This window comes from Cyprinus carpio, chromosome B22 (genome assembly GCF_018340385.1).
Source record: "Cyprinus carpio isolate SPL01 chromosome B22, ASM1834038v1, whole genome shotgun sequence".
Lineage (NCBI taxonomy): Eukaryota > Metazoa > Chordata > Actinopteri > Cypriniformes > Cyprinidae > Cyprinus > Cyprinus carpio.
The window spans coordinates 29,314,945-29,329,004 of record NC_056618.1 but is presented as its reverse complement, the minus strand read 5'-3'; the positions used below and the strand labels follow the sequence as shown (position 1 = coordinate 29,329,004).

General features: G+C 36.1%; 2 protein-coding genes across 3 annotated transcripts in view; one reads left to right on the top strand and one right to left on the bottom strand.

The window, feature by feature from the left end:
• The window catches only part of LOC109063140 (parvalbumin-7), a 30,476-nt gene extending 26,787 nt beyond the window's left edge, over nt 1-3,689 (top strand). For both annotated transcript variants that reach the window (XM_042748802.1, XM_042748801.1), the window contains exons 2-5: nt 953-1,021; nt 1,949-2,081; nt 2,952-3,061; nt 3,211-3,689. In XM_042748802.1, the coding sequence (XP_042604736.1) occupies nt 961-1,021; nt 1,949-2,081; nt 2,952-3,061; nt 3,211-3,236 (330 nt within the window). In that variant the 5' untranslated portion in view covers nt 953-960 and the 3' untranslated portion in view covers nt 3,237-3,689. The remainder of the gene's footprint in view (nt 1-952; nt 1,022-1,948; nt 2,082-2,951; nt 3,062-3,210) is intronic.
• On the bottom strand, nt 3,480-14,002 carry LOC109063109 (brain-specific angiogenesis inhibitor 1-associated protein 2-like protein 2). Its single transcript, XM_042748804.1, has 14 exons — nt 13,378-14,002; nt 12,896-12,971; nt 11,659-11,745; nt 10,293-10,354; nt 10,145-10,216; nt 9,984-10,073; nt 9,367-9,498; nt 9,146-9,250; nt 6,607-6,688; nt 6,286-6,493; nt 6,144-6,206; nt 5,682-6,072; nt 4,889-4,935; nt 3,480-4,528 (listed from the first exon to the last, which is right to left on the bottom strand). Exons 1-14 carry the CDS (start codon nt 13,507-13,509, stop codon nt 4,453-4,455), a joined length of 1,623 nt encoding a protein of 540 aa, XP_042604738.1. The 5' UTR covers nt 13,510-14,002; the 3' UTR covers nt 3,480-4,452.
• Nucleotides 14,003-14,060: the final 58 nt, after the last annotated feature.

Genomic DNA, 14,060 nt, shown 5'->3' with positions numbered 1-14,060 from the left:
TTGGTTAGTGTTCATTACAGCAGTTGCCTGAGCTTGGACACTAATGGATCTAATAGAAAGCTGATACAGCAGGAGGATTTGGTTTAACATCAGTACCTTTGAAATAGTAACTGCCATTTGCCATTTGGATATTAACAGGAGAATCAAATTAACTTGAGAAACAAGATTTGTTTACAAAATTTGCTGTATCAATACTTATATTAGAAACAAAAACTATGATCGAATGATCAAACAGCAAGACCGCAAACTCATTAAATGGAATGCATGAACACCAAAGAAGAAAACGGTTTATGATATACTGTACTATAGCGCACCTTGTGGACACTAGTGGCAAATGCAACACATACCTTCATGGCATTATAAATTGAGTTTTGGTGCAACAAAATGCATTAACACGCAGCTAGAAGGGCTTTTTTTGTGTACTTGATTGAAAGTGTTTCACGCTTTAGAGAACAACAAAAATCTGATATACAGACATCAGGTAAAAAGTCTATATAGTAATACAAAACTTGCATGTAGTTGTAAAACTTTTAGTTAAAGAAAAGGCTAACCATCTCAGAGGTGAATAATATAAATAGATAAACAAGACAACACAATAACATTAGCATTGGATTAGAGACATGACTGTAAAATCCCTAGCAATAAAAATAAACTTAACCCACTTCCATTTCATAAGTCTACTATTGCATAAGTGTATTGTGTTATGTATATCACATGCATATATTGCGAAACAGAATGTAATGAATTAGATCATAATTTTCATTGCATTTAACTGCAACTGGAGAAAAAAAAGACTAAATAACTGTTTTTCAGTCTGGGTTGCTGTGCTGCTCAAAGTCTGCTGGGAAATCCTGTGTTGATTTCACAAACACACACGCACTTTGGCATCCATTTCATTTATATCAGTTATTATCACCTAATATTCCTCTCTCTCTTTCTCTGGCTCTTCTAGCTGTCAAGATGGCAATGAAAAACCTTTTGAAAGAAGATGATATCAAGAAAGCCATTGACCAGTTCAATGGTGAGTATAGTAATAAATAATAATTGCTAACACTTTCAAGTTTCATTTGTTAACATTAGTTAAAGGGATAGTTCACCCAAAAATGAAAACTGCCCCATGAGTTACTCACCCTCAAGCCATCCTAGGTGTATAAGACTTTCTTCTTTCAGATGAATACAGTCTGAGTTTTATTTAAAAAATGTCCTAGCTCTTCCATGCTTTATAATGGTAGTGAATGGGGGTCGAGATTTTGAAGCCCAAAAAAGCACATCCATCCATCATAAAAAAGGGCTCCACACTGCTCCTGTGGGTTAATAAAGGCCTTCTGAAGCAAATAGATGCGTTTGTGTAGGAAAAATATCTATATTAAAACTTTATAAAATGCAATTTCTAGCTTCCACTCTCACACGCACGTTCAAGAAAGCGTGGCATTCCAGTGGATGGCGTAGCGTAAGTTCCAGTGAGAAATGACGAAAACCGAAGCGCAAACGAGAGAGCGAAACACCGGTCCTGAATTAGAAGTACAAAATAAGTACTGATGTTAAATCTTCTACACACACACAATTTTTATTACAAATAATTTTTTTTTTTAATAAATAAGCTGTAAAGTCTAATTTGTCCATTTATTAGTGGGACTATTTTTTAGGCCGATAAACATCTGGTTATGTGATGTAATTCCTGTTGTTGCAGTTTACTAATGTAACAATTAAAATATGCCACAACTATCTTTCTGGTTTAATGCTGAAGTTAATGTTTATCGACTTTACATGTTCAATATTGAGTCATGCAATGTTATTTACATTTCAAACAGTGTGTATTTAAATGTATAATACCCCTACTATACACGTCTCATTTGGATAGTTTTTATGAACTGAGGGACGAGTCGCTATTGTTTTTTTGAGTTCGGCAGTGCAATGTCATCATCTGAAGTGTCTTTCTCATAAACAGCTGCAGACAGCTTCGACCACAAGAAGTTCTTTGACGTGGTGGGACTGAAGGCTCTGTCTGCAGAAAACGTGAAGTTGGTCTTCAAAGCTCTGGATGTGGATGCCAGCGGCTTCATTGAGGAGGAGGAGCTAAAGTGAGAAGCGGCTGCATGGTTTTACATTCGTGCCAACTCTCTCTGAATAAAATCCTTTGCGCAACAGCAATAAATTTGTTTTATTCTCGTGTCATTTGGCCCGTCTTCAGAGCTGGTGTCTCATTCTGCCTTTATAACCGTCTCCTGTTGGCCTCAAGGACACAGAACAACTGCGAGTGATTCCCGTTTGCATTGATTGGCTCTATATATCTCCTCTGGCAGCATCCTTGCCCACTATTATTCATTATCAGTACATGACTGTCCATCATTGGCCAACAGCAGGGAAGTACGGGGTTGCCAGATTGAGAAAAAGACAAGACTTCCGCAGAGAGCCATCAGGGGAGACCTATTTTGTAATACAACTCCCAGATTGTAGTTTTAATGGTAATGGATATCTAATTAAGTAAATTGGTTAAGTTACTTAAGCTAAATCAATTATCATTATTGACTCATGTGTGAGTCCCTTTCTTCTGTTGAACACAAAAGAAGATACTTTCAAAAATGTTAACAAACAATTGATTTGTCCAAAGTACCCCCCCCCCCCCCCATACTATGGAAGTAAATGGCTTCAGTCAACTCTGAATGGTTACCAGCATTCTTCTAAATATATATATTTTTGTGCGTGTTCAACAGAAGACAGAAACTCACAGGTTTAGAACAATTGTAGGTGCTTCAGTGATTACAGAATCTTAGTTTTCACTTTAAACCCTTCCAAAGTATGTCAAAACAATTTTTATTTGTGGGGATCAATGTTTAACTTGCACACTAGAAAGGTTTTTGAATTATAGGATCATATTTAGTCACTTGACTGTTGTGCCCAAGCTGTGACCCAGGTTGCCAGATTGATGGTTTATCCCTTCTCTTGGACAGGTTTGTGCTGAAGGGCTTTTCTGCAGATGGCAGAGATCTCACCGATAAGGAGACCAAAGCATTCCTCGCTGCTGCCGACAAGGATGGAGATGGGAAAATTGGCATAGATGGTGAGACATCTAGTGCTCTTAAAGGAGCAGTACCTCTTTAAATTATAATGCACTGTGCCCCATGTTTGATCTAAAAATTAAGAAATGTTTCTTAAGTGACAAAAAAAATATAATTTTAATCTACAATCACATGTAATTTTTTTTTTCAGAATTTGAAGCTTTGGTGCACGAGTAAATCATCAATATTTGGCAACCCTTTACACCACTACTCTCCTGTGAATACCTACAGCCAATCTTAGTGTACGTCTCTACACATTCTGCCACGAGCCAGGAGCAGAACCACCTTTTACCACATTTATTTATTTACCTTTTTTTTTTTTTTTTTTTACATACAAACTCTGTATATTTTAGTTAGCTAACCATGTCTCTCATAGAAACCTGGAGATTCCCGAACTGCTTTAACCTCCCATCTCTTCTGTTTTGTTTATTTTGGCACGTTTCTCAGTTTATGCCTCAAAATGCTCCTTTCTTCTTCTTATATCGCTCCATCTGTGATCCCTTCCCTTTTTCGCTCCTCTCTTGTGATAGAGCCACTGAACACAATGAATACATGAAGAGAAGGATGAGACGAAATGAGAGAAAAAATACTCAAGAGAGATAAAATAAAGCCATGCGTTGTGAAAAAATACTGCAGTTTCATTTATTTCATTGACTCATCTAGTGCAGAGTGTTAGTATCCAATTCTTGTAGTATTAAAAGCATAATATATATATATATTTCAATTAGTCTCAGGAAATTAAGGGATGAAATTGACAGCCCTAAAAAAACTGTAAATAATAATGCTCACCTTGTCAATCACAATCACACACAATTAATATACATGATTTGTTTCTTTGTAATAAATAAATACTTTTGCTTAAACACTTAAACACAAAATCTTTTGTAAAATGTGTACTAAACCTATTAAAAAACGCTCACAAAAACGTGTACATATTATATCTATCAAATACACAACATTCAGACACAACTATATAGAAACAAATAGTAATCAGACTTAACACCATAAAACAACACAAGTCAGTTTTGTTTTTATGCCTACTTTAACCCGCTCCCTTTTTTAATTGTTGATGTGTAAATGTAGAAACTCATGGGTTGCCATCAATCTGATATCATAAAGCTGTTGATATCATAAAACTTTTGGCCTTTTTGGAGGATGCTTTTATAGTATGTCTAATTTCATTTCTCACTATATAACCTCTTCAAATGATCTAGGTCACTAAATTCAGCTGAAAGAAAATGTAAATAATGAGGGAGTGACACTATACAGCTAGACATAGCAAGTTCATTTAAATCAAGTTTTGATTCTAATATTAAAATTGAGTTTGATATTTAGTAGACTCTGAACCAGTCAGAGTGTAGGTGATATTTGTTTTTTTTTGCGGTAGTCACTGTCAGTGGACTCGTGGTGCTGATCTGTCGTTGGTGACTGTGGGACGGAGCTTCACGGTGGCAAAAGGATTTGACCCTCTGGAAAACAGGAAGAAAACAGACAATTAAGCACATCTGCCCAAAAATTCCAATGATTTTACAGCAATCAATCAATCAATCAATCAATCAATCAATCAATCAATCAATCAACAATCAATCAGTAAACAGTCATTACTGTAATTTTATTACAATAACAATGCAATATTTGATTTAAATCAGTATTTTATTGAAACACTACCACAACATTTTTAAACATGCATATTTCATTGAAGAACTATATACAGTTTGTTTATTTAGTAATTTATTTAAAATGTGTATTACTTGTCATAAAAACTAATTTCAACAATGATCTAGTTTTCTGTTGAAAATGAAAACTCCAAGACTCCAGGTGTGTAATACCTGGGAAAAAGTGGGTGCTCTGGTGGTTGTCCATGAGTAGATGGCTTCTGCGAACATTGAGCAGGTTTTATGATAACACTCAGATTCTCATAAAATACATCTAAGACTTCATTAATAGCCTCAACCAAGATGAAGCCTCAACAAGATCCTGAATCTGAACGAAACACCAAAGTATTTTCCGAATCAACATATAGCATATTCCATAAAAACATTTCAGTTTGGTATGGAAGCCCATTTGTGCCACTGAATAAAAATAAAATAAGGTAATTGCTACTTTTTATTTCACAATTCTGACTTTTTTTTTCTCAGAGTTGCATAATATACACTTGCAATTCTGACTTTTTTTCTTGAGTTATAAAATCTTTATATAAACTTGTAATTGTGAGAAATGCAGTCAGAATTGCAAGATATAAACTTTTTTTTCTCGCAACTGCAAGTGCATATTTTACAATTCTGAGAAAAAAGTCAGAATTGCAAGTTTATGTCACTCAATTCTGAGAAAATCACAATTGCAAGACGCAAACTCGCAATTGCGAGAAAAAAGTCAGAATTGTGAGATAAAAAGTCGCAAGTAACTTTTTTCTTTTTTATTCAGTTGTTGAAACTGGCTTCCATAGTTTAGTGTCTGATGCCTTTTTAAAAAGCAGTTCCTATGTTTTTGTCATGAGAACTATTAGATAAACTATTATCTAACATAAAATAAACCCAGCAAAGCTAGTTTTAAACACATTTTACATCATCATGAATTTACAATTTTTCTGATGGAAATCTACAGTGTGGATTCAACACTTACCTCAGAGTTTGATTCCGTCTTTCGTTCAGGTAAAGGAGAGGTTAGTAGGGCCGGAGCTGGAGGTGGGAGTTCATTATAATTTTTGTGCTCTACTTTGCTCTCAAAATGAGACTCCGCCCTCCTGGCCGGGAGGGGAGATATTGGACGAATATCAGCTGATCCTCGGTGAAGCGGTGCGGCTGGGGGCGGAATCTCATGGTAGGTTTTTTGGCTGGTCTTGACCTCATTGTTCTTTTCAGGGAGGGGAGAGATTGGGCGAAGATCAGCCGACGCCCGACGCATAGATACCACTGGGGACAGGATTTCACTGTAGCCCTGGGTTTCTGAATATTCTGATTGGCTGGTTGGCTCCAGGAGGTTGTTCATGCTGTGGCTTCGGTGCGATGTGCTACTAAAAACATTAAGATGTTAACATCAAATCTGATTAATTTTAAAGTAGTTACAACTCATACTCAACTTTACCTTGAGCCCAAAGGTAGAAAGTCTTCAGTGGATGCCACATAGGCAGCAGGAAACCAGCCTTGACTAAAAAGAAACAAAAACAAAAAGCAATGGTAAATGTAACCATACCTTTAGCCATGGTACTGACAGTAGACACTCTCACCGGAGGCTTGAGTCATGGCATCCATACAGCCAACCGTTGCGTGGTTCTGGTATAAGCACAGTCACACTGTCACCACGGGAAAATGGCAGCAGGACTGGATTGGATGAAGCATGATGGGACACAATGGCCCTCATTGAGCGGCCGCCACCTAGACCCAAAGACTCGCCCACAGAGCTGGAGCGAGAACGACTTGGGAGAGGAGACGGGGCTGCAAAGAGGTTTAAACAGAGAAGTCAATCTTAACAGAACATTAGGGTAAATTAACCATTGACTTAGTTGTGAACTTTTATAGAATCAAAGTTAGGACTTGAGTCTCCAGACCTCTAGAGGGCACTCTGCCCAGCGGCTCACGGTCCATTTCTCGGTCTCCAGTCTGCAGCAGAGAGCCCAGAGAGCTCTTTAACTGCAAGAAACATCAAGACAGACCTAAATCTTAGGATTAGCAAGCTTCTAAACGACACATAAAAGAGTAAAATAATACTAAAAATTTATTTTGCAGCCTTAATGTAAAGTTCTAACTATGGGATCCTCATCACACTTTTAAAATCAGGTTAAATTATTAAAGTTTGTTGAAGTAATGAGATTGCGACAGACTATTATAATCAGCTGATATTATTAGAGTTTGAATTATTATGTTAGCAACACTTTAACTAAAGACTGTATTGAAATGAGTTGAGATTAAGAGTTTGTTGACATATTGAGATGTTAGTTTATAAAACCGCTAATGTCAGAATTTCAGAATCAGCTGAGATTGTTAGTTTAAGTACTGATATATTAGCTTAGCAAAATGCTAATGTAAGACTCCTTTAGAATCTGTTGACATTGTTAGTTTGTTGATGTATTGAGATGCTATCTTAGCAACATGCTAATGACAGACTATTAAAATCAGCTGATATTATTAAAGTTTACAATATTGTTATCTTAACAACATGCTAACATCAGAATCTATTTGAATCAGTTGAGATTGCTAGAGTTTGTTGACGTATTGAGATGTTAGCTTAGCAACATGCTAATGTCAGAATTTCAGAATCAGCTGAGATTGTTAAAGTATTGAGATGTTAACCTAGCAACCTGCTAATATAAGTCTCTAGAATCCGCTGAAGTTTTTCAGAGTTTGTTATGGGGTAAGTATTGGGGTGGTAGCTTAGCAACATGCTAACTTCAACTCTATTAGAATCTGTTAAGATTTTAGATTTTGTTACAGTATTGCGATTTTAGCTTAGCAATATGCTAACATCAGACTCTATTAGAAAAACTGAGATTGTTAGAATTTGTTACATTTTGGTCTTAACAGGCTTCTAAACAACACTCAAAAATCAAAATACGACTCTAAAAATTTTGCAGTCAAAAGGAAAGTCATTTTTATTGACTGGGAAAAACACAATCTTGTAGTTTAGCCACAAACAAAACTTTAAAGGAGTCATATGATGCTTTTTTAAAGATCATTATTTTGTGTATTTGGTGTAACAGAATATGTTGACATGCTTTAATGTTCAAAAAACACATTATTTTCAAATACTGTACATTTTTGTAGGTCCTCTATGCCCTGCCTCTCTCAAACGAGTCGTTTTCTACAAAGTCCCTCCTTCTGACAAGCGCAGTCTTCTCTGATTGGCCAACTGACCCAGTGCATTGTGATTGGCCGAACACCGCAAGCACTCGTCGGAAATTTAACGCCCCTTTCCATAATCACGAACTTCAACTTTCAACATAAATGTAAAGACAGTTAATAATGTCCTTAGTTTGACCATCAGTTCAAGCCTGAAAGGGGAACAGAGTCGCGTGACAGACACAGTGTCGAAGCTCCTATGTGTTTGCAGTACACAAGCCACGGACGGAATGACAGCTGACTCCACTGTGTGACCCTGTCTCTCTCTCTCACGCGCACACACACACATGCGACCCGCAAAACTCTGCATTTGAACAGTCAACAGCAAATACTTAAACTAATAACAAAACATACTAACAGTAGCTGATTCAGAAGCACCAGATTGTCGTAGCAAAGTTAGAATTACCTCCTCTCCTAGGTTCACAAAACGGTCATCCATAAAATGCGCTGATGTTGTGTTGTAAGTAATCTTAAAGATTCCTAAATGCATCTGCTTTCGGAAGGCCAAATAAAGTGCTTTTGCTATCGCCTAGATATACACAGCATCTCCCTGACATGACTGCTTCAACATTAACTTCGGTTACTGAAACGCCTTCTTTCTTTGCGTGAACATCTGGGCGGCATTACGCAAAAATTTCCACATAGTGATGTAGAGATGTGGGGGCGTGTTTGAACAAGCCGTTTTAGGGCATAGCAGAGTCTTAACTTTGATAAAGAATATCTCTTTGGATTTGATCCTTTAGTCTTTGCAACTTTACAGATCTTCTTCATGCACCAAGAGCTTGTAACACTCCATAGAGAAAGGAAAAATTGAAATCGCATCATATGACCCCTTTAAAAAATTATTTTTTTACAGTTTTTCTTTTTTTTAATCTTTTTTCTTAATGCAAGTCATGTTGTGAGCCATTTGTCGATGCCCATTATTTGAAATTATCAAAATGTCCTCCTTGCAATCTCCTGTTAATATGTAGAAAAACGCTCCACTTCCACCAAAAACAAGTTGTTTTGCAATGACATTTCACGACTTTAAATGATGCAAAAACTACTTTATGGCTTGTAAATTCACCCACAATTGGCAGATGTGATAAAAAGTTAATTTTGGACCTTGTATGCCACACAAAGCCATCCATCTGTTCCATTATGTGATTGTGGAAATGTCTGGGCTCGGCAGTTAGCCTAAAACAGCACAGAAAAGTGGGGTAATATGGAAAGATGAGCAGTTACTCTCCATTCCCATCATTCCAGTGTCACCTGAGCTTCTTGATCTGATGGAGTGGGTGTTCGAGGTCTGGAACTTCTGCTCTCACTGACTTTTTCTTTCCAACCATCCGCTCTCTGCTGGAGAGATACTCCCGTCTGTCAACACACAGAAAGGTTGTGCAGTGGGCTGATAAGGTTTGGATGGAACTGGAAAGAGGATCTATATGACTGGAAGTTCATTGGTAATGAACTACAGTTGAAAGCAGCTGTACCTTGTTGATAAGGTATAATAGTGACTGTGTAAGTCCACAATGTTTTTCAGCAAGGAAACGATATCTCCTCTCTTCCTCTTTGAGAATTTCATGCTGGCTCTGCCTCAGGTACTGCATGTACTCACTGCCCTCCTGCATACACACAAACACATGCACTGAGACACAGGCTCTGTTCCAAAACCTAGTGAGCTTCACTGTCGTCACTCACAGTGGCAGTTGCCACATTGCGTAAAAAGTTGAACTCAACTGTGTCATATTGCCAAAGGTAGTTTTTGCCTCAGTTTGTCATTTGTCACTTGCTGCGTTTCTGCTACAGATTTGCAATATTTTATAAATGTCAATAAAAAACTATGAAACGAAACGATGTATATATATATATATATATATATATATATATATATATATATATACAGCAGTGAATTAGCAACAAACAAAACATGATGACCTTTAGTGATGTAATCCCTGTCAGCGCAAACACATCTGATGACATTCAATCACTGCTGAGTGCAATGCATGGTGAAAACTTTGTAGACAAAGGGAACATAAGACCCATGACAAGAGTGACTTGTCTACAAACCAAAATGTAAATTAATGCACATATGAATACATAAACTTACCAGCGAGTCTCTGAATGCACCACGTCTCAGCTGTCGCTCCAGTGCTGCAGCCTGACTTCTCACCTCTAATTCATACACCCTACGGCTGCCCTACACATAAACACACAATATATCAGCTCGTACACATCTCAATACACAATACCACATGGTTCCAGACTCACTTCGATATATTCCTCATCCAGCTTCACATTCTTGTCCATGGCCTGCAGAACCTCCACGTGGAACCAGCGGAACTAAAACAAGACCAGCAATGAATCCAGTTTATGAATCCAATCAGAAAGAAAGACTTGAAAAAAACTATTTACATACCACTCCCTCCACTTCAGCCGTCAGCTTCCGCTGGGTCTCTGATATCTGAATCAACACGTCACCTGGCAGACCAACAAATAGCCTACATTCATTTAATAATTGCTCATGAATACATATTTAATAAATGCAGAAATGGAAGAGTGGGTTTTTGTAAACGGTGTTAATATCACGGAGATTGAACACCAGCTTTTGTGGTTGTTCAGTCAGTTGTGTCATTTAATGCAGTCGAACCGTAACGAACTATAAGCAACTGAATTTGTTGATCATCTAGCATTAAAGGGACAGTTCACCAAAAATGTACACTTGCTCACCTTCTCGTTCCAAACCTGTATGACTTTCTCTCTGCTGTAAAACACAAAATAAGATATTTTGAGGAATGTTTTGCTTTTGTCTGTACAATGAATATCAATGGTGTTCAAAACAACATTTTTGGACCCCATTGACTTTCAATGTGTGAACAAAAATAAAAACACCGAAAAATCTTCTTTTGTGTTCCTCAGAATAAAGAAAGTCATACAGGTTTGGAACAACATGGGGGTGAGAAAATTATGACAGAAGTTTCATTATTAATACCTTTATTAAAGAAATATATTAAATATTACAGTGATTCAATTGAATCGGTAATGATTCTTGTAAATTAACTAACTAATCATTCTTATAATTACGAATATTTGTCAGTTATAGTTAGGATTTATTATAATTAAAAATATCTATAATTAATTACACCTAATTAGACTAATTCTGGAAATTTTGGAAGTTTTAAAAAGAAAAGTCCCAACATTTATCTTGTAGCTTGTCCAAAAAACATGGTGCTTTTTAGTCTTTTATTAACATTATTATATGTGCATCGTAATGAAGAGTGTAATGTGCTGAGGTGAATCAATGAATTTAAAGGGGTGAAAGAATGAGACCATGCATCAATAATTTAAGTCTCAATTCTCACATGGACACCTGATCTCTAACACACACACACACACACATGCAGGTTTATATGCCTGTAGTCATTTTAAAGAGATAAAGACCCTTGTTTAATTCATGCTGTTCCATGTTTAAGCCTCTAAAACCTTTGTTCTGCTGTTCATCACTGCAACGGCGCTCTGTGCGTATAACTGGAACGAAAACTCATTACATGGGCAGTGAGCCGAGGGTTTTGCTGAGCCAAATCTTGTGTTTTATGACAGAGGAGAGGAAGCATCTGCCACTGGACACCATTTTCTGAAACATCTATTGTCTGAGGTACAAACAAGCTCTGATACAGCCAGAAAGTATAGATAAAAACTTGGTGGACATCTTGCTGCACAATCTGCCCAACTGGCATTGGTTTGGAGATGCAAAAGCACACACATCACACACACTTGAGTCTTACCAAGTGATCTGGACGATAATGTGTTGAGAGCTTGCTCGCCCATCTTAGCAAGAGTGCTGAAGTAGGCCTCGCTTGTCAGAGCCAAAGCTTTGATACACAGACACACACACACACACACACACACACACACACACACACACACACACACACACACACACACACATACATACGAACATCATATATTTAGGCATTTTTCAGCATTTACTAATGCCAATAGCAGCTAAAACCAGCCTTGCATGGTTTGCTGGTTTTCCAAGATGGTGTTTAGCTGATCTTTAATCTGACAAGCTGATAAATGCTCTCTAAAACCATCAAAACAGACCAGAATATGGCAATCCACGCTGGGAGACCAGATGACATCATAGGCTGGCTTAAGCAAGGCTTTTTTTTCCCAGCAAGGTTGGCATTTATTACAAGTCTTTAGAAGTTAAAAACAAACAAACAAACAAAAATAATAATAAAACACACAAACAAACGATTTTAACAAAAAGAAAAACAAAAAATGAACAAAAGAAAAAATAAACTAAACAACATAGACAAAACAATTTTAACAACACAAAGACCTGAAGACCAAAAAATAAATAAATACATTTTTTTTAACTAAACAAAAACACAAATTTTAGCAAAATAAAAAAAAAAACTTAATGAAGAACAAAATGAAAATCAAAAGAAACTTTAATAAAAAACTAAACACAAATTTTTGCAAAGCAAAAATCCACAGATTTAACAAATAACAAACAAAAAAACAGGGAAAAAAACACCTAAGAACAAAATGTTTAACAAAAAGTAACATAAAAGTGAATACAACTGAACAAAACAAAATGAAAGCAAAATAAAAAAAAATATACAATTTTATAATATATCTGTAATAAAATAATAATAATAAAATTAAAATCAACGAAGAACAAAACAAAAATAAAATAAAGAAAAAACAAAACAAAAAATAAACTTATTTTCACAAAATAAGACCACAGTTAAAAAAGACAAAAAACTAAGAAATTTAAAAAAGTAACATAAAACAAACACATTTTAACAAAACAAAATGAAGAACAAAATTAAAAACAAAACAAAACTTAAATAAATAAAAAAACTGAAAAAAATAAGAAAACAAAAACAAATAACAAAAAACAACAACAAAAACAAAACAAAAAACAAACAAACAAGAAAAAACAGGGTAAAACAAAACTTCAATACACTTTTAGTAGTCTTTGTGTTTGAAAACAAACTTTATGCTCACCTTGAAAAGCCTTGATGTAGCCGTTTCCTAAAGTAACCAGCTGTTGCAAGCCAGGATTAAACTGATCCATGAGGTTCTGAATAACCCAAAACAACACCATCATACTGTCAATATCAATGCTGGGGCATCAGAAATACAAGTTAATGATAAATGTACAGTTAGCTAATGATCTCAAAATAAATGCCACTAGGGTGTTCAAGATAACAAATATAGGGGTTGAGATTGGCTGTCTGGAAAATTAAAATGGACTCAAATCTATTTCACTATGTCCAAAGAGACTGTGGAACAATACAAAAGACGCTCATAAAAAGACAATCAATAATACAGTTTAGTGGGGTTTTTATATATAAAATTACTTGACTGCAGAACATCACGAGCGACCAATCAGAATCCAGTATTCCAGAGAGCCTTGTAATAACATTAATAATTAATGAGCATTCTGCATTTGATCTCAGCTTAAATGAGAGTATCAGAAGACTCACATTATAAACACTCAAGGTTGATCTATGAAGAAGGTCACTGTTCGCACCAGACATCCTGTTTCTGTCGGAAAGTACACACTTAATACTACACAAACCAACAATGGTCATGTAAAAATCACCTTCAGAGAACATTATCGAAACATTTACAGCAAAACACTGAAGAGACTGCTTTACGTACCTGTGATAGTGAAAGTTTTCACGCTGTAGTTACTCTGTGTGTGCTGACACACTCTCTTTATGTTTGTAATGGGTTTTTTTCCAGGTCTCCGTAAATGCCTATTATAGGGCGAGAAAGGGTGAGTAAAAGAGAGAGAGCGAGGAGTCCACATCTGATACGGCCTGGTGTTTTGAATTATTTACCTGTCCCAGGACAGAAGGTGGAGAAGGGCGGAGGAGGTACACACTTACACTGAGAGAACAGCTGTAGAAGTGACACTCAACTACAACCACAATCACGGAAAACAACTCATTACTGCTCGTTTTCATGCTGCAATGTGACTAAAAAGTTGTTTTAGTTATATAAAACTTTAAATAAATGTATGAAGTACAAAATTTAAGGGTCTTATTAGTAAAGAAGTATTGAGTGTTTATCTTTCTTTGCTGTAAAATTATATTTACAGTAAAAAAATAAAAAATAATAATCTCATACAACACTTCCAGTTGTACAGTAGAGCTTAAAAATA

Excerpts from the sequence above, each read along its gene's own strand:
- LOC109063109 (XM_042748804.1), bottom strand. The coding sequence starts at position 13,509 with ATGTTCTCTGAAGGTGATTTTTACATGACCATTGTTGGTTTGTGTAGT. Across the intron at positions 9,251-9,366 it reads TATTATACCTTATCAACAAG|ACGGGAGTATCTCTCCAGCA; the intron begins GTACAGCTGCTT and ends GTGTGTTGACAG. Across the intron at positions 6,689-9,145 it reads CATCAGATCAAGAAGCTCAG|TTAAAGAGCTCTCTGGGCTC; the intron begins GTGACACTGGAA and ends TGTTTCTTGCAG.